The sequence below is a fragment of the Leucoraja erinacea genome, chromosome 13, assembly GCF_028641065.1.
Source record: "Leucoraja erinacea ecotype New England chromosome 13, Leri_hhj_1, whole genome shotgun sequence".
NCBI classification, from domain to species: domain Eukaryota; kingdom Metazoa; phylum Chordata; class Chondrichthyes; order Rajiformes; family Rajidae; genus Leucoraja; species Leucoraja erinaceus.
This window is the reverse complement of record NC_073389.1, coordinates 24322375-24344703: the sequence shown is the minus strand read 5'-3', so window position 1 is coordinate 24344703 and position 22329 is coordinate 24322375. Positions and strand designations below refer to the sequence as shown.

General features: G+C 39.2%; 1 protein-coding gene across 11 annotated transcripts in view; it reads left to right on the top strand.

Moving 5' to 3' along the window:
- bcor (BCL6 corepressor) overlaps positions 1–22329 on the top strand; it is a 260969-nt gene that overhangs the window by 190351 nt on the left and 48289 nt on the right. For all 11 annotated transcript variants that reach the window (XM_055644607.1, XM_055644605.1, XM_055644604.1 and 8 more), the window contains 2 exons: positions 15897–16024; positions 20026–20119. In XM_055644607.1, coding sequence (XP_055500582.1) covers positions 15897–16024; positions 20026–20119 — 222 coding nt within the window. The remainder of the gene's footprint in view (positions 1–15896; positions 16025–20025; positions 20120–22329) is intronic.

Sequence of the window (22329 nt, the reverse complement as noted above, 5' to 3'; positions counted from 1 at the left end):
GCTCCTCCCACCCACTTCACATTTTAGGCAGGTTTAAAGGTAAATGTCCATGTTTTGCAGCGATTTAAATCATTTGTAGTTTGACTGTAGATTACAAATAGTTTTTAAAAAGAACAAAGTGCTGGAGGATCTCAGCGGGTCAGGCAGCATCTATGAAGGGAATGGACAGGTTACATGTAAGACTGATTGTAGTAGGGGGAGCTGGAAAATAGTGGCACAGGACAAAGCCTGGCAAATGATAGATGGATTAGGTGGGGTTGATTGGCAGAGGGGATCCACTTGTCCATCCCCTCCACAGGTTTAGTTTATTTTATTGTCACGTGTACCAAGGTACAGTGAAACGCTGAGTTCCTTCAGCACTTTGTGTTTTGCTCAAGATTCCAGCATCTGCAGTTCCTCATGTTTCTATGAAAAAATTGGCATTTGGCTCTTGGCATTAGACCAACCTGAGAAATCCCCCAAATGATTATGTGCCATTCTGTTCTATTTCTTCCCAACTCCCTTCTTTGATAACTGTACACAAAGACAGAGGCAGCATCAACCTCTAAGTACTTCTAACTACACACACATAAGGGCTTCCCACAACATTCTTGATAGTCTTGGCTCTCTGATGCTACTTCAGTAATGGATTTGACACACATCTGTAGATGGGAATTACTGATTGATCATGATCAGAGATTCTCGTCTGCATTATAGAAGGAACCAACAGTGGGGATTGGAAGCTGAGTCAATTTGGAACAGACAAACAACCAAAAATGGTAGGAGAACCCCACAAAAACAAACTCCGAAATATTCCTGAAAATAAATTGTGACTTATGGGAAAAGATATGGGGCACTAGTATTCAAAATACTAGTAAGACATTTGTCATATTCATTCATGAAATATATTTGAATTATGATTTTGTATTCTGCTGTTTTTCAAGCTAATGATAATAATTTTTAAATTCCTTGCATGATTGGCTCTGTGACTTGGAGGAATTATTCAGCTTACTTCCCAGAGTTTGCAGATATGCTGATTTCCATCTGTAACTCATCCCCAGATCACAGAAGGCTTTTAATTTCTCCGCCACGTTTAACACTAACATTTCCTCTTCCCGCCCTCATCTGCCTTCAGTTAAGGGTGGCACCTTTGTACCCCTCCTCCATCCTCACACTATTATTCTTTCAGTTACATTTATTTCTCTCCCAAATTTCATTGCCACCTTCCTCCTCTTCAGCACCATTTCTTGTTCCAACAGACTGTTGCTCTGAACAACAGGAAAGTTTTCGTAAGCAGTATTTCTCACAATAATTTTGTAAGATCAGGACTACTGGTCCTGCAGAATTATAAGAAATTCTTAAGGGGTTGGAGAGGCTAGATGCAGGAAGATTGTTCCCGATGTTGGGGAAGTCCAGAACAAGGGATCACAGTTTAAGGATAAGGGGGAAATCTTTTAGGACCGAGATGAGGAAAACATTTTTCACACAGAGAGTGGTGAATCTCTGGAATTCTCTGCCACAGAAGGTAATTGAGGCCAGTTCATTGGCTATATTTAAGAGGGAGTTAGATGTGGCCCTTGTGGCTAAAGGGATCAGGGGGTATGGAGAGAAGGCAGGTACAGGATACCGAGTTGGATGATCAGCCATGATCATATTGAATGGCGGTGCGGGCTCGAAGGGCCGAATGGCCTACTCCTGCACCTATTTTCTATGTTTCTATCCCTTCCTTCATTGTGGTCTGCCTCCTGCTGCTATTCCAGGGATCGGGAACAAGAAGCAACACTAGTGATTTTGTACATTGCCAATAAATGGTTACCCCAGCAATGGACTAAAATTAAATTTTAGAAAATCTACTCCCATTTTATGATTTAGTTTCTCATGAAAGTGCAGTAAAAAATTTCCAATTTGAATGCAAAAAATGATAACATTACTGTGGATACGATACTGTAGTTATCCTACCTTTTTGAAGGTTGCTTGCATCTTAAATTTTGGAACTTGATTTACAGTATGCAATTTATTCCATGCAGTTCAACAATGTTGTTAAAGTAAGAATTTTGGTTCAAAATTGAGCCTGCCTATTTGTTGAAAATGTAAACCAAGAACAGAAGCTGTTGAATTGATAGCAGCTCAGTCCGCATCTGTAGTGACAAAATACTATATATGATGGACAGATAGACAGTCTGAAGAAGGGTCTCGACCTGAAACGTCACCAATTCCATTTCTCCAGAGATGCTGCCTGACCTGCTGAGTTACTGCAGTATTTTGTGTCTCTCTTTGTGGTAACCCAGCATCTGCAGTTCCTTGATATGGTGGTTCAAGTATGCATCCTTTATCAATACTAAATTGTAGAGCTGGCTGAACAGTTGTGCACTGCATAATTTTTCATTTTATTCCCTGAACCTGGAATGAAAAGAAAAACGGGTTTATACAAACTAATTGAACATAATGCGAGGGGCAGAAATAATAGTAGCTTAAAGCTCTGAAGAGTAAGTTTGAGACAAGGGTGCAGGTCGGGGTACAAAAGAGTGCAAATTTAATAAATAAGAGGACAGATATGATTATAGGAAGCAATGAAACATCACTAATGAAACTGTTGCAATGAGAATCAAGACCATGTTAATTTCATGTGAAGCACTGTACACACCACGAACAAGCCAAGAGAATGGAGGTTGTAATCAGAACTGAGAAACTGGTAACAAAAATGCTGACTTCTAACAAGTGATCTACATTTTATTTAAATTGCATTTACTTCTGTGGAGCATAATAGAGAATGAAGAAATGTAGGTTTGTTTTGTTAATTTTAACAATAACTATTGCAGCAGTTAGACAGGGCATCACTAATAAAATAAGTGGACAGAACCCAAATGGATTGATCTGAAGAAGGAATTACCACACTCTTAGTGGTAGATGTAGATTGGTTATTTCCTACTAACCAATTGTAGTGCTTGTTAGTAGTTGCTCCGCCTAATATGCAATTCATATTACCAAGAGTTTGCTTACGTAAGTCAGTCTGAGTAGCTGCTAGTTACTGTAATGTCCTGCAGACCGATGCTGTAAGTGGACTTTAATAAACATGTGTTGTATCTTGATGTGTGTATGACTCGACTCATTACAATAGATGACAGAATACCAAACAAAAAATTTGGAGAAAGAAAAAAATGTTGGTAAAACCAAGAAATGATTAAAAGCAAAATCATGGGGAATTTGATTTATTCCCAAAGAAACTTAGAGGGAGAATAAGGAAAAAGGGGAAAGGTTGTACTTAGTTTGACAACTTAACCTATATCCATAACATTATAATGTGTTTATTCATATTTGTTGAATCCCTAATCTATTTTCATCAGTTTGTAACTTCTAGTTAGGCAATTTCTTGACATTTTCTGTTCCAAGAAGGAGAGTAAAATTTCCAAACTTTCCTAAAATCAGAAGTACCTCTCCTCTTGGTATATGGGGTGGCACAGCTATAGAGCCACTCTCTCATAGCCTTGGATAATCAATGCTGACATTCAGTTTTGTATGTGTGGAGTTTGCACATTCTCCCTGCGGCTGTGCGGGTTTTCTTCCACATCTCAAATGGGGAGATTTGATTAACGGGAAGATTATAGATAGAACACAGTACAGCACTTGTACAGACGATTGGGCCCGCAATGTCCGTATTGAACATGATGCCAAGATAAATCCATCTCATCTACCTGTGCATCATCCCCCATATCCTTCCATTCCCTGCATATCCAGAACCCTCTTAAAGGCCACTACAGGAACTGCCTCCACTATTCAACATATAAAATGACAGCCCACCCTACCTCCCATATTGGGTTCCATGCTTTACCTTGCTTTCTTATCAAGTTATCAAGTATTAGTTTTGAAACTAAACTTAAACTCAAGAGTCCATGCATGACTTGCAGGCTTTTGTTGTCTCCACGTATCACCTCCCAGCCTCTGCTGTGATCTCCACCCTTTCCTCCTCCACCTGACTCCATCCACCAATCAATCTTCCTCACCTGGATCCATCTAACACTTGCCACCTCTTTCCCATCCCTCCTCTTTACCTCTTTATATTGGCTCTCTCCCCTCCTTCAGTGCATATGAAGTATCCTTACCAAAAACAATGACTGTCCATTTCACTCCACTGATGCTGCCTGACGCACTGAGTTCCTCCAGCAGATTATTTTGTTGTTCTACATTAGTGCAAGTTCCATTGCTTTTTGTCATCTGAAGTTTGAATTGATAATGTCAAAGAATATATAATAATTATCAAAGTAGATCTATAAGCTTACAGCAGAAGATCTTGTCTAAATATATGTGGAAATCTTCATAATTTGTATGTAATAATATGCAAATAACATTTAAAAACTACAGGTACTCAAACACACTGCTTATGTGTAACCCAAAGTTGCCCAGAATCCAAATAATGCTTGGTCCCAAGAAATTAGAACAGAAGATCAACTGTACAACTAACAATTGGAACTCTGGGGTGGGAAGAGTTTTGCAAAGGGATGGGCAAGGTAAACAATTAGGAGATGAAACTGAAATCACAAAGATTTTGCGTCATAGAACCGAAACAATTTGCTGCACAGGAGGCCATGCAGCCCCCCCGTTTCTAATTAAAAAATTAAATCTACTCCGACAAATCCCGCTTCATAGCTCTTGATCTGTAACTTTATAGGTTGTGCAATATCAAGTGTCCAACCAGTTAATTAAAGAAGAGGATCTCTGACACTGCCCCTGTTTTAAGCATTGAGTTCTAGACCCCTGATACTCTCATTTTTGCTCAACTCTTTTAATTTCTCAGTATCTAAGCCCCTAGTTATTGATTTCCCTGCTAAAGAAAATAGGGCTTTACTAGTCACCCTCTCTGGCCCTCATGTAATTTTATAGACCATGCTTTATTTAGTCTTCCCTCAGCTTTTCCTCCTGTAAAATAAATCTATCTAATCTTTCTTCATGACAAAATTTCACTGACCCAAATAACATTCTTCTACACCTCTTCTCTACATATTGCATCTTTTCTATCTAGAACTGTATGTAGTAATCAGAACTGTATCTAGTGTTTTATCAGTTCTGGCAATGATCTCCCATCCCTTGTGTTCTGTGCTTTGGCTTATAAAGGCATGTATCCTCTGTCATCTTAATCATCTTTTCCATTTGCCATGTTACTTTCAAAAGCCTGTGGATGTACACGCCAACATCCCCTCTTTCTCTTCAGCACTCAAAATCCTACCATGTAGTATATTTCCTTGCGTTATTTGCCCTCACCAAATGGAATAAATGACACCACCACGTTCTGGCATTATTCACTACTCTGACCATTTTGTGCATCATCAGAAGACTTTTTTAAATTATGACTCCTAAATTTAAGGCCAGATCACTGAAATGTAGCACAGAAACCTTCACCTGGTATAGTTTTCCTATCACTAAAACTCTCATTGATCATTATCCTTTCTTTGGAGTCAGGATCTAACTAACTGTTTTTTTCTTGTACTGTTTGTGGCTTTAATTATCACTTTCTCTTGGATCAATTGGGGCTGATCAGTTTGCCATATGAGTCGATAAAACCCATCGGTATCGTGATCCTTTTAGACAACTTAGATACAGATTCAGATTGATATGCTATAACATTCTGGAATCCTTCCCTTTAACATTGGAAAATGGTTCATCTGAACCAAAAGAGGAAGATATGCTGCCTTGTGCAGATTTTCTCAAAACTGCTGAGATCTTCCGTAATATTGGGATTATTCAGCCTGCTTGTGGCCATAGAGGTGACAGTAGTAATGTTTCCAGTGCTGCACTACATCACTGCCTCTTGTGTAAATGGCATGGGCATGACTTGAAGCACTTGCACTGAAGTTTGTAACAAGTATGTTTGTAAATCCTCGGAAATTAATAACTTGGTATTTATCTCTTACTTTACTGACAAACATCCTTTTTGTTTAATGTACGGTCGCTCATCATTAAGTTTAACAAATCTAATTCTTCACTCCAGATTTTTCGTACTCGTATTTTAATTAACCATGTAAATGGGTGCCTGGATTGATGTTGCCCATTGTACATCAGGGCACAATCTATATTGCACTCATTGAATGCTAAGTTAGAGTCAGGAATTTCTACTTTGTATTATGAAAGATGGAGTTCATTTTCCAGGAGTCTGATTTGAAGAAGTGTTTGGGTCACTTACATTTTGAATCATGGTTAACAGGATTTTGAAGTCCTATGCACACAGTTCAGTAAAAATCTCACTATACATTGGCACAATCTTACTTAAGTATAAGAGTGTAAGAATAGTAGATTGCACTGAGGCACAGTGCAAGAGTCGCGACGTGTCCAACGTCATCTAGTGCTCTTCATATTCAGAGTTGTTAAAAATGTTTGAGTCTTAACTTGACCATAAAGTCCTGTGGCGGCGACTTATCAGAACTTTTGCAGTGAGTTCTTCAATTCTGAGTACAGGTTTGACAATACCAAATGTAATTAAAAGGCACTGCAGATGCTGGTTTATAGTAAAGAGAGAGACAAAATGCTGGAGAAACTCAGCAGGTCAGGCACTTCTTAAAAGTGTCTCCACTCCTTCCCCCCCCCCCTTTCTCCCCCCCCTTCCCCTCCCCCTTCCTCTCCCACTCTCTCTCCCCCCCCCCCCCCCCCCCCCCCCCCCCCCCCCCCCCCCCACTCTCTAAAGGACTTACCGTACACTGTGGCAGCTGTTTACCTTCCTCTTCATCGCAGGTATGAATTTCAGACAGCGCTCCCCTGCTTTCCCTGGCCCCCACCTTTGTGTGTGTGTGTGTGTGTGTGCGTACGCACGCACGCGGTCGGTCAATCCAGCTCGTGGTTTCAACGCGAATGGTCGATCCAGCTCGAAGTTTTCCAGGCGAGTGCTCTCGAGCTTGAAGGTCAAAGCCACTCTTCTTAACTTGCGGATTAGGTCGCTGCAGTGGGACATATGTAATGAAGCTCCTCCCATACCGTTGGTATATGAAATGTAGATAGCTTTTTTATGAATACTTAAAAAGCAACAGTCAGTCGATGGGTTCTGTTATGAATGAATGAATGAATGAATAAGTTGGCCAAGTATTCACATACAAGGAATTTGCCTTGGTGCTCCGCCCGCAAGTGACAGTTAGAAATGACACATAAAACATTAAACATTAATAATAAAACATTATTGAATAAACATGTGAATTAAATAAAATATCTGTAGCCGCCTTTTGCTCTGGTGTTTGGTTATTGAGTAGAGCTACTACTCGTGGGGAAAAAAAGCTGTTTTTATGTCCGGCTGTGGCAGCTTTGACAGTCCTAAGTCGCCTTCCAGAGGGAGGTGATTCAAAGAGTTTTGTGGCCAGGGTGAGAGGGGTCAGAGATGATCTTACTCGCTCGCTTCCTGGCCCTTGCAGTGTACAGTTCGTCAATGGAGGGAAGGTTGCAGCCAATAACCTTATCAGCTGATCAGATGATTTGCTGCAGCTTCCGGATGTCGTGCTTGGTGGCTGAACCAAACCAGACCATGATGGAGAAGGTGAGGACAGACTCTGTGACAGCCGTATAAAATTGGACTATCATTGCCTGTGGCAGATTGTGCTTCCTCAGCTGCCGCAGGAAGTATATTCTCTGTTGTGCCTTTTTGACTGTGGAGTCGAAGGTGGCCCCTCATTTAAGGTCCCTGGAGATATTGGTTCCCAGGAACTTAAAAGACTCCACAGAGGTGACTGTGGTGTTGTTGATGGTGAGAAGGGTGAGGGGAGGGGGAGCTTTCCTAAAGTCTACAATCCATTCTACTGTCTTAAGAGCATTGAGCACTTTAGATCTGTGTGACGTGTAAACTGCCCAAATATTCTGACAGAAATTATATATTGATAAAGTAAATTAATTCTCTGCCTTCATGGTTCTGTTCCTGGGAGCTGTCTGTCAGCCAATTTATCTACGTCAGAAATGCCCATTTTCTAGTGGCATCCATATCATATCGCTCTACATATACGATCATTTTTTCATTTCATTATCCATAATTAAAATAATAGTTCTAGAGTTATCCAACAGGGAACCATTCTAACCAGTCTGGACATCTACATGTCCCATTTGGCCCATAGCCCTCGAAACCTTTCCTTTTCATGTACCTGTCCAAATGTATTTTAAATGTTGTTGTAGTACCTCCATCAACAACCTCTGGTAGCTTATTCCATGTACCCGCCACCTTCTGAGTGAAAAAGTTGTCCTTTATGTTCCTTCTTTCCTCTCTCACTTTAAACCTATGGTTCTTGATTCCCTTACCCTAGGTAAAAGACTTTGTGCATTCACCCTATCTATTGTCCTCGTGATTTTATATGTCTATAAAATCAGCCCTCAGCCCCCTATGCTCTAAGAAATCAAATCCAAGCCTGCTCACCCTCTCTACATCAAACTTTTCTGCAGTTTCCCTTAATGGCATATTTCCTATAACAGGATGAACACAATTTCCAAGTGCAGCATCATCAACAGTACAACTGCAACATAATGTGCTGCCTTTTATACCCAATGCGCTTATTGGTGAAGACTAGTGCTAAAGCCATCTTCACCATCCTGTCCACGTGACATTAAGTTCAGAGATGTTTGTACCTTATATTCCTTTGTGCCTCTGTTCCATCGCACTCCCAGGGCCCTACCGCACACTGTGAAAGTCGTACCCTGGTTTGATGACCCAAAATACAACTCCTCGCATTTATCTGAATTGAACTCCATTTTCCATTCCTTAGCTTATCCCCTTGATCAAGCAAGATCCTGCTGCAGTTTGTAATAACCTTGTTCACCATCTAATAGATATATGTTGTATCCAGTTAATAATGGGTACCATAAAATATATTATTATTATTATTGAGAAACAGGAAATTGCAGTTGCTGGAATCTTGCATAAAATGCAAAATGCTGGAGTAAGTCAGTGGGTCAGGCAGCATCTGTGGGGGAATGGATAGGTGACGTTTTGGGTCAGGACTCTTCATCACCTTGTTATTATTGTTATCACTGACATTAATATTTCATATTATTAATAGCTTGAAAAATGGTTTAAAAATGTAGAGGAGAATTTGCATAAAGTTGTATTTCAATAACTCGGGTCATTTGCAACCTGAACTGCCCCAGTACAACAAGATAATTGGGTAGAGAGCTATGGGGGTTACTACTCTTTGGAATGATTTAGCATAGGATGATGAAGTTACTGTTGTTACACAGACGAGCTATATCTTGACTTACTTATAGGCTGGTCAAGAATAATCTCTTGTCTTGTTAAAGACCATCTCTTGTTAAAGACCATATTTTGGATTGGTTCCAACAATCCAATATTACTCTAATCCCTTTGTCGACAATGTCTTAAATATTGTTTTGTTTTTCATTGTTGTGACTTGTGCTGCAATTTCCACAATTTTGATAGAAGGTGCTGCTGCCTGCTGTTTCACTTGCAAATAGCAGTCGACAGTATGTTACTAACCGTCCAATACTGAAACAGGATAACTTTCGTATATAAATCTATGTAGAATTAATAATATGTGCTTGAAGTAAAACTATTTAAAATCAGTTGTTAAGTCCCATTTGTACACAGAGTTCCCGTTACAGGTGTGTTTAACTATACTTTATTAATGTTGACCAACAACTAGGAGATTAAAATTTTACAGAGTGCAACTTTGCTCTGATCTCTGACTTTCTTTAAATGTAAACCTTTTTGTATATAGCCGAAAACTCACAATGGGATTTGATTAATGCTGTTGTTTCAATACCTTCCGTTCCATTTTATTGCAGTTTTAGATCTTGGTGTGACGTGTAAACTGCCCAAATATTCTGACAGAAATTATATATTGATAAAGTAAATTAAATCTCTGCCTTCATCAAAAATAAAACAACAGGCACACATGTACCAATGAGGCAGTCCCTTAGAGTGAATCCCTGGTACCAGTCCAACAAATCATCCCTCTTTGGCAAGTATCTTATTTATTGAATAAGGAGACCAAAACTGTAATATTACTGCAGGTGTAGTCTCATTTCAACTCTGTATAATTGCAGCAAAATGTCCATAACTCATATATTTGAATACTCTTGCAATTAAAGCTAATTTAACATTTGCTTATCTAATTGACAGCACCTGCATGCTGGCTCTGTGATTCTTGTAGAAAGACACTTCAGTATCTTTGAAGATCAACATTACCCAATTTTTCATTCTTTAAAATTGTTCTGTTTTCCTGCCCAGTGCACCAAAGGGGATATCTTTACATATTTCCGTATTGCACAGCATTTGCTCTGTTCTTGCCCATTCATTCAAGTTGCCTTTATCTCCCTGGAACTTTTTTACATCCTCGTTTCTACTCACAATCTCACCAAGCAAACTTGGAAATTATGACATTAGGGATAGTTATTGATGTAGATCTCAAATAATTAAGGATGAAGTTCTGATCCCTTTGGTGCCCACTAGCCTTAGATTGCATATATACTTGCATTGTAAGTGATACAGTAGAGATTAAGTAGGTTGATTCCTGGGAAAATAAATCATTCCAGGAGATGATGAGTAAGATTGACCTAAATCCACTAGTGTTAGGAAGAATTAGACGTGGTTTTGTTGACACAGGTAAGGTTCTAAAATAATTGACATTGAGCTTAGAAAAATGACTTTCACTGGTTAGAGACTGTAGGATTCGGCAGTATAATTTCAGGATACTGGGTCATCGATTTCGGATTGTGATGAGGAGCAATGTCATTATTAAGAGGATTGTCGATCTCTGGAATTCTGTATCCCAGAGGGCGGTGAATACTCATCCAGTGAGTACAATCAAAACTGATGTATTTTTATACACTAGGGATATGTGATACAGACTTATCAATGCGCACATTTTATGACTTTTAAACAAGTAGAGGAATATATTTTAATAGCACAAGGGCTTGCATCTAATTACTTTGGAGTTCAAGTCACTTCTAAATTGACCAGGGATTTTTTTTTCCAAGACCCGTGTCAAAGGATTGGTTCTGGGTGGAAAAATGATCATGAGGTACAGGGTCAGCTATGATCTTTCTGAACAGTGAAACATGCTTGAGGGCATGTGTGGCCTATTTGTGGCTCAAGAGCAGGAGCATAGCTTGCTATATGGTGCCAGGAGGAGCACAGCTACACTCTCTGATCTCACTCATTTTCGGGGTTTTTGTTTTACTCCAGGGACATCTTGTCGATTAGGTTGCTCGGGTTCTGGTAAAGCTTGAGATGAGGAGGAATATCTTTACAAGCAAGTAAAAGTTTAGTCTGTTAAATTAATCAACTACTTTTTGTTTAGAGCCTCATTTCAATGTTAAAGTGAGATTTGTTAAAACAAGGTTACAAAGAGCCTCTCTTTTTCACCCCTGACCAGTTTAGCAGTGACCTGAATGCGAATGCATTAGGTGCTGCTAAATGATAATCCTGTAACTATTTAGATTAATAAAATGGGTCCATTGTTAAATGTAGTCCTCCCCTCTGTTCCCCCCAGTAGTTCGTAGTTGAGAAGGCGTGTGTACACAAGAGTTTGTGTTCAGTGAAAGGAACAAAGCTGTTCAACGTGAACTTAGATTTGTAAATAAATAGGCCAATTCTTTCTATAGAATCCACCTCAGCATCACAATACATAGCATATAATTCACATTTAGTATTTTTTTAAAGTTTTATATAGCCTGTGCATTTTTCAAAATATACAGCACTTTTTATGCAATATGGCTTCAATGCAAATTTTTAAGACAGGATATTATTTTGAAAGGAAATACAGATTTCTGTTGTAGGCTGTAATCTTTGGCAGTTTGCAGATGTTCTGTTCCAGTTGATATGAATTTGTTTTGCTTGTTGGATTTAACCACCTTGATTTAAATGTAGTTATTTGCTACTTGTGTGATCAGCAGCACACAGTTTAATCTTCTGTTTTGGGAAGAGTTTAAGTCTAAATGCTTTACTTGAACATTGGTCTAAATGCCCCCCTGATCTTGAGCAACCCACCCACTTTGTCTTTGTTCAAAAATAAATTCTGAGGCGGATGTGTCCACTTTGAGAATTCTGTTTTAGCATTTGGCGGCACAGTGGTGTAGCTGGTCCACCTGCTGCTGCCTCACAGCACCAGAGACCCCGCTCGGTTCCATCCTCACCTTGGGTGCTGTCTGCGTGGATTTCCCCCAGGTTTTCTGGTTTCCTCCCACAGCCCACAGACATGTGGGTTTGTAGGTTAATTCACCTCGTTAAAAAATTGCTCCAAACGGATAGGGAGTGTTTGTGAAAGTGTGATAACATAGAACTAGTATGAATGGCTGATTGTCTGCATGGACTCGGTAGGCTGAAGGCCTGTTTCTATGCTGCTTCTCTAAAAGAAAATAAACTAAACTAAATCCTTCTGTTAGTTTCCATCAACGTCTTGATTTTAATTTTTGTGGACCAAGTCGTGTTGATGTGTTGATAAGATTATTGTGATACACATGGTAATGTTGGTTAGCCCAACAGTGTGAAGGCACTTAATAACAGTCATAGTTGTGACATATCATTGAAGTAGGTTTGGTCATTAACTCCTTTCACTTTCAAGTTCAAAGATCTCCTGTCAATTCCTAGTGGATTTCTTGAAATAATTCTACAATGAGCCTCCAGTACTGTAGAATCAACCTCCGTTTGTGTCAAGTACTAGACTGTACTAAACAATCGTGATTTGAGTTCCAGGTTCCAACTTTTAATGACGCTAACCTTTTCTTTCAAAGGAGCTGAAGAGAGTCTATGGAATTATGAACTGTCTGAGACCTTGGCCACAAGAGAACATGGCACTTCTACTAATAGGAGAGTTCATAATACCAGCAAGATGTCAGTTCAAGGTAGTAGCAACTTGTTTAGATGCTCAGGAAGATAGTCATGCACATCTTTACTGAACAAAATAAGCAACAGTGCCAAGTGTTGGGACCTGCATTTGCTTTTTAAAATGCATAATTCAAATGACAATCTTTGATACTGAAGGCATCAATTCTTGCACTGGAACGCAGTAACAGATTATGGTTACCGCCAAAGCCTCATATATGCACCTATTATTTATTGGTGAGCAGGAATGGTGTGTCTTGCCTTACAGTAATATCACAACCAAGGATATTTTCTTTAATTACTGACTGACTTACACCATAGATTGCAGGATTTTAATAAGAAACATATGTTTTCCTTCTCTTAAGTAAGATTTTTAGCTAAGCAGTAAACTAAAGGTCACACTGTGAGCATTATGGGCCCATATGGCAGGGCCCCAATTAGCATCCTAGTCCACCTACATCTGAGTCTGAGTTAATGCTAAATTTAAGCAGATTATTATCAGGCATGTTTCTGTAACAGTTGCTTGAAGTCATAATGAGGACATAGCTGCATTGCTGGAGCATTTTGAGATTATTGCAGACGGTGTATATGACTATCTGCTTTCATTTTGCAGTCTGCAAACAAGGTGAAAGTAGTTTCTGTGGTGATTAACTGCAGGTCCCAGTAATTATCTGGGTGTTCCCACTAGTGGGAGAGTCTGACTAGAGGTCATAGCCTCAGAATTCAAGGACATTCTTTTAGGAAGGAGATGAGGAGAAATTTATTTAGTCAGAGAGTGGTGAATGTGCGGAATTCTTTGCCACAGAAGGCTGTGCAGGCAAAGTCAGTGGATATATTTAAGGCAGAGATAGATGGATTCTTGATTAGTACGGGTGTCAGAGGTTACGGGGAGAAGGCAGGAGAATGGGGTTAAGAGGGGGAGATTTTTGCTCTGAATTCTAGCATCTGCCGTCTCGTGTATATAATTACTTAATCATTTTTAATTACTTAAATTTGTTGAGCCTTGAGGTGTGCACAATTAAGTTAAGAGTTTAATCTCTCTTTTGGAGATATTTTACCCCTGATTACTAGTTATGATGAACAATGCTACAGCCAATGCATTAGGGAAAATGAAACATTAGCAGTTCCTTGTTCCTATATCATCACAGCATGTTATTTAATTTCATTAAAATGTTTATAAAGAGTTGCTGAAATCACTTAGATAAAAATATTTTTAATGTTGAATGCAATAATTTAACAAATCCCTTTTCTGAGATTACAATTGTAAAAGGTGTAATTGGTCACATCAGGAGAAAATAATGCAAAAACTCTTGTGTCTGTTGAGCATTCCCTGTGGCATAAAAAGGCGCCGCATCAGATTGCAAAGTAAAGGGCCTGTCCCACTTGGCGAGTTTTTTCGGCGACTCCCGGCGTCATTGACTGACATATCAGGGTCACCAAAAGATTTTGAACATCTCAAAATCCAGCGGCAACAAAAAAAAAGTTGCAACACTTGAGGAGACTCCGTGCGTCAATACGTCATCACGCCGCGACCTTTTCGGTGTCAATGATGCAGACAGTCGCCGGAAAAATCGCCAAGTGGGACAGGCCCTTGACTGTGTTAGCAGTTGTTTGTCAGGTGTAAATCAGTTGACTCCGAATATCTCAATTAAAAAGTGCAAAATCAGCCGGGGTTCCATTTGTAATTATTTTACTGTGTTGCTGCAGAGTTGGGTGGTTGTATGTAAATGTAGATTATTAGTATAAACCTTATATAAAAAAATTTTTAAAAATAAAAAAAAATCTGTCAAACTTTTGAGGGCAATACCAATACTGCAACGTGTAAATTGCTTGAATCATTTGGTTTAGTTTAGTTTAGAAATACATCATCAAACCAGGTCCTTCGGTCCACTGAGTCCACAACAACCAGCAACCCATGTACACTAGCACTTATCCTACGCACTAGGGACAATTTACCGAAGCCAATAAACCTTCAAACCTGTACATCTTTCGAATGTGGGAGGAAACTGGAGCACTGGGAGAAAATCCACGCCGTCAAGGGGAGAACGTACAAACTCCGTACAGACAACACTTGTAGTCAGGATTGTACCCGGGTCTCTGGTGCTGTAATGTAACAACTCTACCGCAGCACCATCGTGCCATCCTAAGCGAAGATTTGCAGCCAGGTTTTCGGCAAACTGAATGCTTTATACAAAATAAACACTGTAACCGTAATATTCTGTACGGTATTCTCTTTCCTCAAAGTACTTGTTCTTTTGCATTGTTAAATGTTTGAAATGAGCATAATCGTGAAGTAGAATTTTGGTCAAGAGGCTACACAGAAAGCACAGAACACAAGTTTAATTGTTTTTAATGTTTTTGCACCTGAAATGATTAGTAGAAATGTTAACTAATTCATAGAATCAGCTTTGATCACATGTTAAAAAGTTGCCATTTGTTGTATATTATTAATGGTGGAGATATTATTACTTTTTAATACCAAATTATGAGCAGGAAGAACATATTTTAGACTTTGGAGATACCGTGCAGAAACATTTGGTTTGCACATTCAGTGTACTGAAACCTTCAGCCCACTGAGTCCTCACCGACCTGCAATCACCCCATACACAAATACCATCCTACATTAGGGACAATTTACAAATTTTTACCAAAGCCAGTTACCCTACAAACCTGTATGCTTTTGGAGTGTGGAGGAAACCGGAGCACCCAGAGAAAACCCATGCAGTCACAGGGAGAATGCACAAACTCCATACAGACAGCAGCTGTAGTCAGGATCGAACCGCGTCTCTGGTGCTGTAAGGCAATAACTTTACCACTGCGTCACTGTGCCGCCATACAAAATGTCCTTGATGAGAGCAATAATTGTAAAAAGAAATGCAGATGTCAATGATACTTTATTGTCGCATGTACCTGGGAAGAGTGACATTCTTTGTCTTGGCATACAATCTGGTCAAATCATACAGCAGAGTTCACCTAGGCAGTACACAAAGAGTCGCCATGTTTCTGGCAACCGTGCAAAAGATGTGTCAGAAATAAGATGTTTTAAATGTTGCATGTCCATTGTTTCTGGTAATAAGGATGTATATTTACATATTGATAAAGATTTGTTTTTATTTTACAGAACAAAGTTGTGGAGAAGGGAAGCTTCAATCAAAAAGACGTCATGCTGTCAGCAACCCCTTTGTACAGCAACCTTCACAGCTGGATGAGTACTGATAGAGTTCGCATGTGTGGGATTAATGAGGAAGGGTAAGATAATTTATATTTTTGCATGGTAGTAAATAAAACAAATTTTTGATCCATTTGGATCCAATCTATTGAAAAACACAACGGATTGGATTGCGACTTTCATTATGAGCACAGAGATACTTAATAATTTTGCCAGCTCTTAAACATGCACAGATTGGATTTGGTTCACTTGAATTATATGGCAGTGGTAATCTGTTTTAATGCTTGGATGTCTTGGCTAAATGTTTCCTTTTCCAAGCAGAATCAATCAATTTATTGAATTGTTTCAGTTATCACAAGAAATAATAAATGTACGGGAGGTGACAACCAATTTCAGATTGATTTACAAGAACTGAACCTTCATGAAGTGGCCTGGTGGAATTTGTGGTTGGTGGGAAAGCAATAGTACTTACCGTTTACCATGAAAGACTTCTCCAAAAAGACCTTGCGATCTTCATAATATTAACATAATTTTCTGTCATGGTATTTGCTGTCAATGTCATTTTGAGAGAATCCCTGGCATCATCTACTTTTTAAAATTGTTGTAGTTGAGCAGCTGATTACAGTAAAGATTTTTCACTCAACAAGCCGTGAATGAAAAAACACAATTTTTCCAATAAATTGTACAGAGAACTAAATAACATTTATAAAATGGACGAGTAATTAAGGTGGAAACAAAAATGTCAAATACACTTCCCAAAAGCAATTTTAAATTCTATTCAATTTTTAAATATGTATGCAAAGAAACTACCAGTCACATTTATAAAATTAACTTTATTAAGTACAATATGGAGTAAGGAAGACATTTCATGTGAATTCACCTTGGAATGTTACAGCCATTTACTGACATATGGCTACACGGTGGTCAGAACATTCAACAAATACTGTCAATTTATAAGGGATTTAGAGAATGAGAAAGAAATAAGTAGCCTTAATTAGTAAGAATTAAATGAAGTAACTAATGAATGGATATTTAGTAAACATGCAGGCTATGGTGACATTATGAGTAGCACAAAAAACAGAGTTTAAGACTAGATGTTTTGTAACAGTATCCTAAAAGTATCCGTGAAGGGACAGAATACATAAATACATAAACTGACAAATACAAAACAAATGTATTTTAAATTTTAGAATGGGACAAGGACAAGGAGAACAGAGAAATATCAGTGAAAACAGCTGGACTGTAGTTGTCCACGGTCACACTTTTAAAACCGTCAGTAAAAAAGCACATTAGAACAGAAAAGTACAGCCACTACTGTGGCAAGAAAAAAATTAAATGCAATCTTAAGACCCGATGTCTGCAACCTCTCCATATGATAGATAAGGTGTTATTACAAGCCGATGTTGCAGCAGTGTAGGAGGCCAAAGGTAGAGAAGTCAAAGGGGGAGGAGGGTGGAGAATTAAAGTGATATGCAACTCAAAGCTCAGGACCCCTTGCAGACTGAGCAAAGTGTTCTGCAAAGTGAATGGCTAAACTTCTTTTGGTTTCTCAAGCACTGAGGAGACCACATTATGAGCATTGAAAGCAGTGATGCAAATTGGAAGTAATGTAAGTGAGTTGTTTCATATGGAATGATTAGGCCACTGAATGGTGGGAAGAGGTAAAAGAGCACAGTATAAAGTGCAAGGTGAAAAAAGTGTCAGGTGAAATTTCCTCCATATCTCCATGAGTTAGGACTCTGATTCTAAGGCAGATTCTAAGGGTTTGTCCCGCCACTCACAGAAGTCCCTATGAAATGCTCAATAAGGGGCTTCTGAATAGTGCTGTTTCCTTGATTTGTTTCTAGCTTTAACCAGTGACAACGGGTAAGCTGGTGCACCATGGAGTCTGCAATCTGACAGCCTTCCACAAGAGGCAGGGCACATTGAGAGTACTGATGGATTTTCTGGGTTAAAACAAGCATTTGTGGAAATACTGGAGTTGTTGTCGGTCTTGTTATGTAATGATAGCAAACAATTATCGTTTTGCATTATTACTGCTACAAAGCACATGCCATTAAATTGATTATCTACTGATGCTGGGAAATGTTGCTCAAAACAGGTAACACTCTAGAACTAAATTTGATTTTTTTTCTCATTCAATAAGAGATTCACACTTCGCCCATGTATGTGTGATGATTTTAAGGTTAACCATCGTGTGTTTAGTTCTCAGTAGTATTTCAACACAGAATTTCAGGACTTAAGTAAACCAGACTCCTATATCAAAAAACTATCTCAAATTGTCTTTCACTTGCACTTTAGGATGGTCCATATTTACATAGAATCAAAAACAAAATAAATGCCAAGGAATAAAACAGCATTTCATTTTATCTGGTACAAGGTGGAAAATTGAACTGAATTCTGAGCCATTAGGGTAAACTATATTTTTTGACAGGTGACAGGTACTGGGCTGTTGTGGGTAGTACAGCTCTGGCAGCCCCAGTTAGCAGGGTTCAACGCAGATGAGAATATTGTTTCGTAGAGCTTAGGAATGCAATCGTGTGCGTGTGCGGTTACTTTCTATGAAGAGCTTTCTCTTTTCATTTATGTGAATAAATTAGATTGCTTCAACATGAATGCTGCAATTATTCTAACAGCCCACTGTGGTGTACTCTGCTGGTTACTGTAGCCTAACCAGGAATAATAGGGCTCACTCTGTGTTGTTTTCTATTCCAGCATGTGAATGGTTTGTCTTGAGGCCATCTTCAAACTCTCTAACTACATATGCTTTAAGTCGTTATTATCGGAGCAAGACAAGTTGGCGATCATTGTTTTATTAGTTTGTGTCTAATTAGCCAGGGGGGATTGAAACATCAGTTTTTGCTCTGCGTAACTTATCGTGTAATGTTACTGGAGGTTGATTATACAGATCTGCCACCGATTTTCTGACATCTGTGGTTTCAGAGCCTTGCCAGATTGTCCGTTTTGCCGGAACAACAGTGGTCACATAATAATAATGCAAAATAATAATAATAATATGAGTTGTCTTCACTCGACATGTTGGTTTATCCAGAGAACAAGAAGGGCGAAGACGTGAGCAGTCACCGGCACACAACGTAAAGTAAAAGCACACATCAAATCGAGCTGGGCTGCTGTGCAGGAACTGCTTTGCGGTGCTCCCTGTCTGTCCCCTAACCGGGCCCATTCACTAGATCTCACATCGGGCAACTCGCAGCCCTCAGGCTCATACACACTCTAAATCAGATTTTGTTTTTTAAACACATGAGAAAAAGGATTCCGCAGACTTTCCAAAGACACAGGGAAGACCGGGTACTCACATATACTGCAGCTGCAAAATATTTTCTGTATTGTAATTTTAAGAGGTGGCCAGACTATCAAACGGAAAATCAGTTGTGTACCTGTTTAAGGAATCCTACAAGTTGATTTATTGCAGATAACAAAAATTGCTTGATTCATATGTGATCCTCTCTCTATAAGCATTTGTTTCTCTTTCTGACCTCACTTTACATCTTTTTTTTTGTTCAAATGTTATCATTTGATGATGTTGCTATTACTTGCCTACAATTTATTTCCTACAGAAAAACTGATATAGTGCATAAATCAGATGCCGAAAGCCCAGAGAAATACTTAAAAACGACGTCTGCCGATCTTTACTGGTTCCATTGGCCAATTTGGAGAAACCCTTTGGCAATTTCATTAGTAAAGCTGAAAAGAGAAGTTTACTTGACTCGAGTTTACAGGGACAGTGTCTGAGCTGGATTTTATCTGACAGAAGTTTACATGTTTGTTCAGTGTATATTGAAATTTTTGAAATAACGAACAAAAACCTTGCCATAACTACTGTAGGAAGAGTGAAACTATTTACTTGTATCCCATGGGAGAAACACCTACTGGAATAATACAAGTGTGATAATGATCCACAAAGCCACTTGTTATATGTTTAATATAATGGTGTTGTGTGTGCAGGTTAAGATTAACTTGGGGGAAGTGATAATAATTGGGACTTTTATTTAAAAAATAACTATTAAATGCAATATAAAGAATGTAAATAGAAATGATTGAATATGAATTCCTTTTACAGTAGGAAGGTATCTGTAAGTGATGGTGAAATACAAAAGAACATGAAGCGTTTTGGGATGAGAGAAGAGAATCATATGACCCACAACTTGAGTGTGGTAAGCTATTCCCTTAGTTTGTCCATATTTTTTCTGATATTTTAATGGACGAATTATCTAATTTATTACAATGGGTTTATGATTCTTTTAAAATAAGAGGAATTTGATCTCTATTGAACAGTAGTTTCAAAGTTTATACTTTTTGGAACAAAGTCACAAGATGAAATTGTATATTGTTTTTCCTGAGCACTAAGGATTAATTTAAACTCCTCCAGCTACCACTTTCACTTTACAGATCTTTCTGTCCTGGGCCTCCTCCACTGTCAAGAGTGAGGCCACATACAAATTAGAGGAACAGTACCTTATATTTTGCTTGGGCAGCTTACAGCCCAGCAGTATGAATATTGATTTTTCTAATTTCAAGTAACTTTTGCATTCTTCTCTCCCCCCCCCCCCTCCCCCCCATCCTAGTCGCCCTACCAATTCCACTGTTCACATCTTTATACCTTATTATCTCATCTTCCCCAGCCAACAACGGGCCATTATGGGGACAACCCTTCCTGAGGTCCTGATTCGTGCTGGCCTTTTCTCGCCTCCTGTTTATTCTCTCCCCACCCCCCCCCCCCCCCCCCCCCCTTTCCTCCCCCCGCCCCCACCCCAAACTCTACTATTGGTCTGAAGATGTGTTATAACCCAGAACGTCACCTATTTTTCTCCAGAGATGCTGCCTGCTCCGCTGAGTTACTCCAGCGATTTGTGCCTATCTTCCGTATACTACATTCAAGTTTTACAAAAGGCTGTTCAAATATTAGCAGCTACATCAATCATAAAGCTAATGTGTTTAAGAAGGAACTGCAGATGCTGGAGAATCGAAGGTATACAGAAAAGCTGGAGAAACTCAGCGGGTGCAGCAGCATCTATGGAGCGAAGGAAATAGGCAACGTTTCGGGCCGAAACCCTTCTTCATCAATCATAAAGCTAAACTGATTGAGAAAATTAGACTTGAATGCAACATTAAATCCCAGGTGGTACCATTTCAATGTAGAAGCAACAGGAATAAAAATAAAAAGATTGGCTGAACTATTTAGTAATATATATTTTAAAAAATGATATATTTTTTGATTCATGAGATCGGTGGGCAGCATGACTCCTCTGTCCCCTCTCCAACCCTGCTACAATTTTCATTTATGCCTGAAGCCCAATTGCAGTTTTGGGGCTTAAGATATTAGGTACATGTATTTGCAAGATGGGAAGGGATTGGAGGTTAGGGAGGGGGAGGGATTGAACTGTGTCAGGCCTGGAAGCAAGTTTGCCAGATTTGATTGGTGTGGAGAAGGAATGATGAGGACACCACTTGCATTAAAATGTGGTGGTTTATGAATCATAATGTATAAGATTGAAATGACAAGGTGATGGGCTTGAGCAATGCCAAGGCTTTGGGGATTTGCTATCTGGTGGGATTTGAAGCTTGGACATAGAATTGAAGGATTGTGGGATAGTAGGCTGGCTAAATTGTCAATACAGGAGGCTTATGTTACTGTTGAGTTAGGATGGGGTGTGTCAGTGCACTGTTGTGTATAGAGGCTCCTCAAACATGAATGCAAGTTATTGACGTATGTGGCAGGGTTATTTAGTGGCTATGGATGGTTTTCAATGAAGGCAACCTGTCAATGGGATTGGGATTGAGAATCAGTTGAATGAGCAAGATTTGGTCCAAGATTATATACAATACAACAGCCATCAATGGCTTCCTGCTATCATAAACTCAACAGAGCATTACAGTTTAGCTGTAAGGGGTAAAATTAAATCCTGACCGTGGCCATCTGACCCAAGCCCGACTACATGCATTTTTTTTTTTTTACCCAATCCTGCCTAGAGCCATTTGGAGAAAAGGGATAAAAAGACACTATTCTGTACATGCATTGCCATTGATCCCAAACAGTGCACCCATTCAGCAATACTAAATAAATCATCCTGAACTGGATAAAGCAGCCACTGGGCCAATCCAACCTACCCTTGAATACTTATCAGAATGCAAACCTGAACTAACAACTAACATGGGTCAGGGACTAGGTGGGATTTTTGCTGCTGTTTGCTCATTTTTTAATTCCAGGATCTTGGCAAAAACTCACAATGGTAACAGTTCAGGTGTTGAAGGAGTGGGGCAGTACAGAACAGAACTGAGGTGAAGAGAGAGTAAGGAAACCAATAGCAGAATAAATTGCTACATCTTTGGAGATAGTCAGAGTCAATCTGTTAATTCCTTGCCT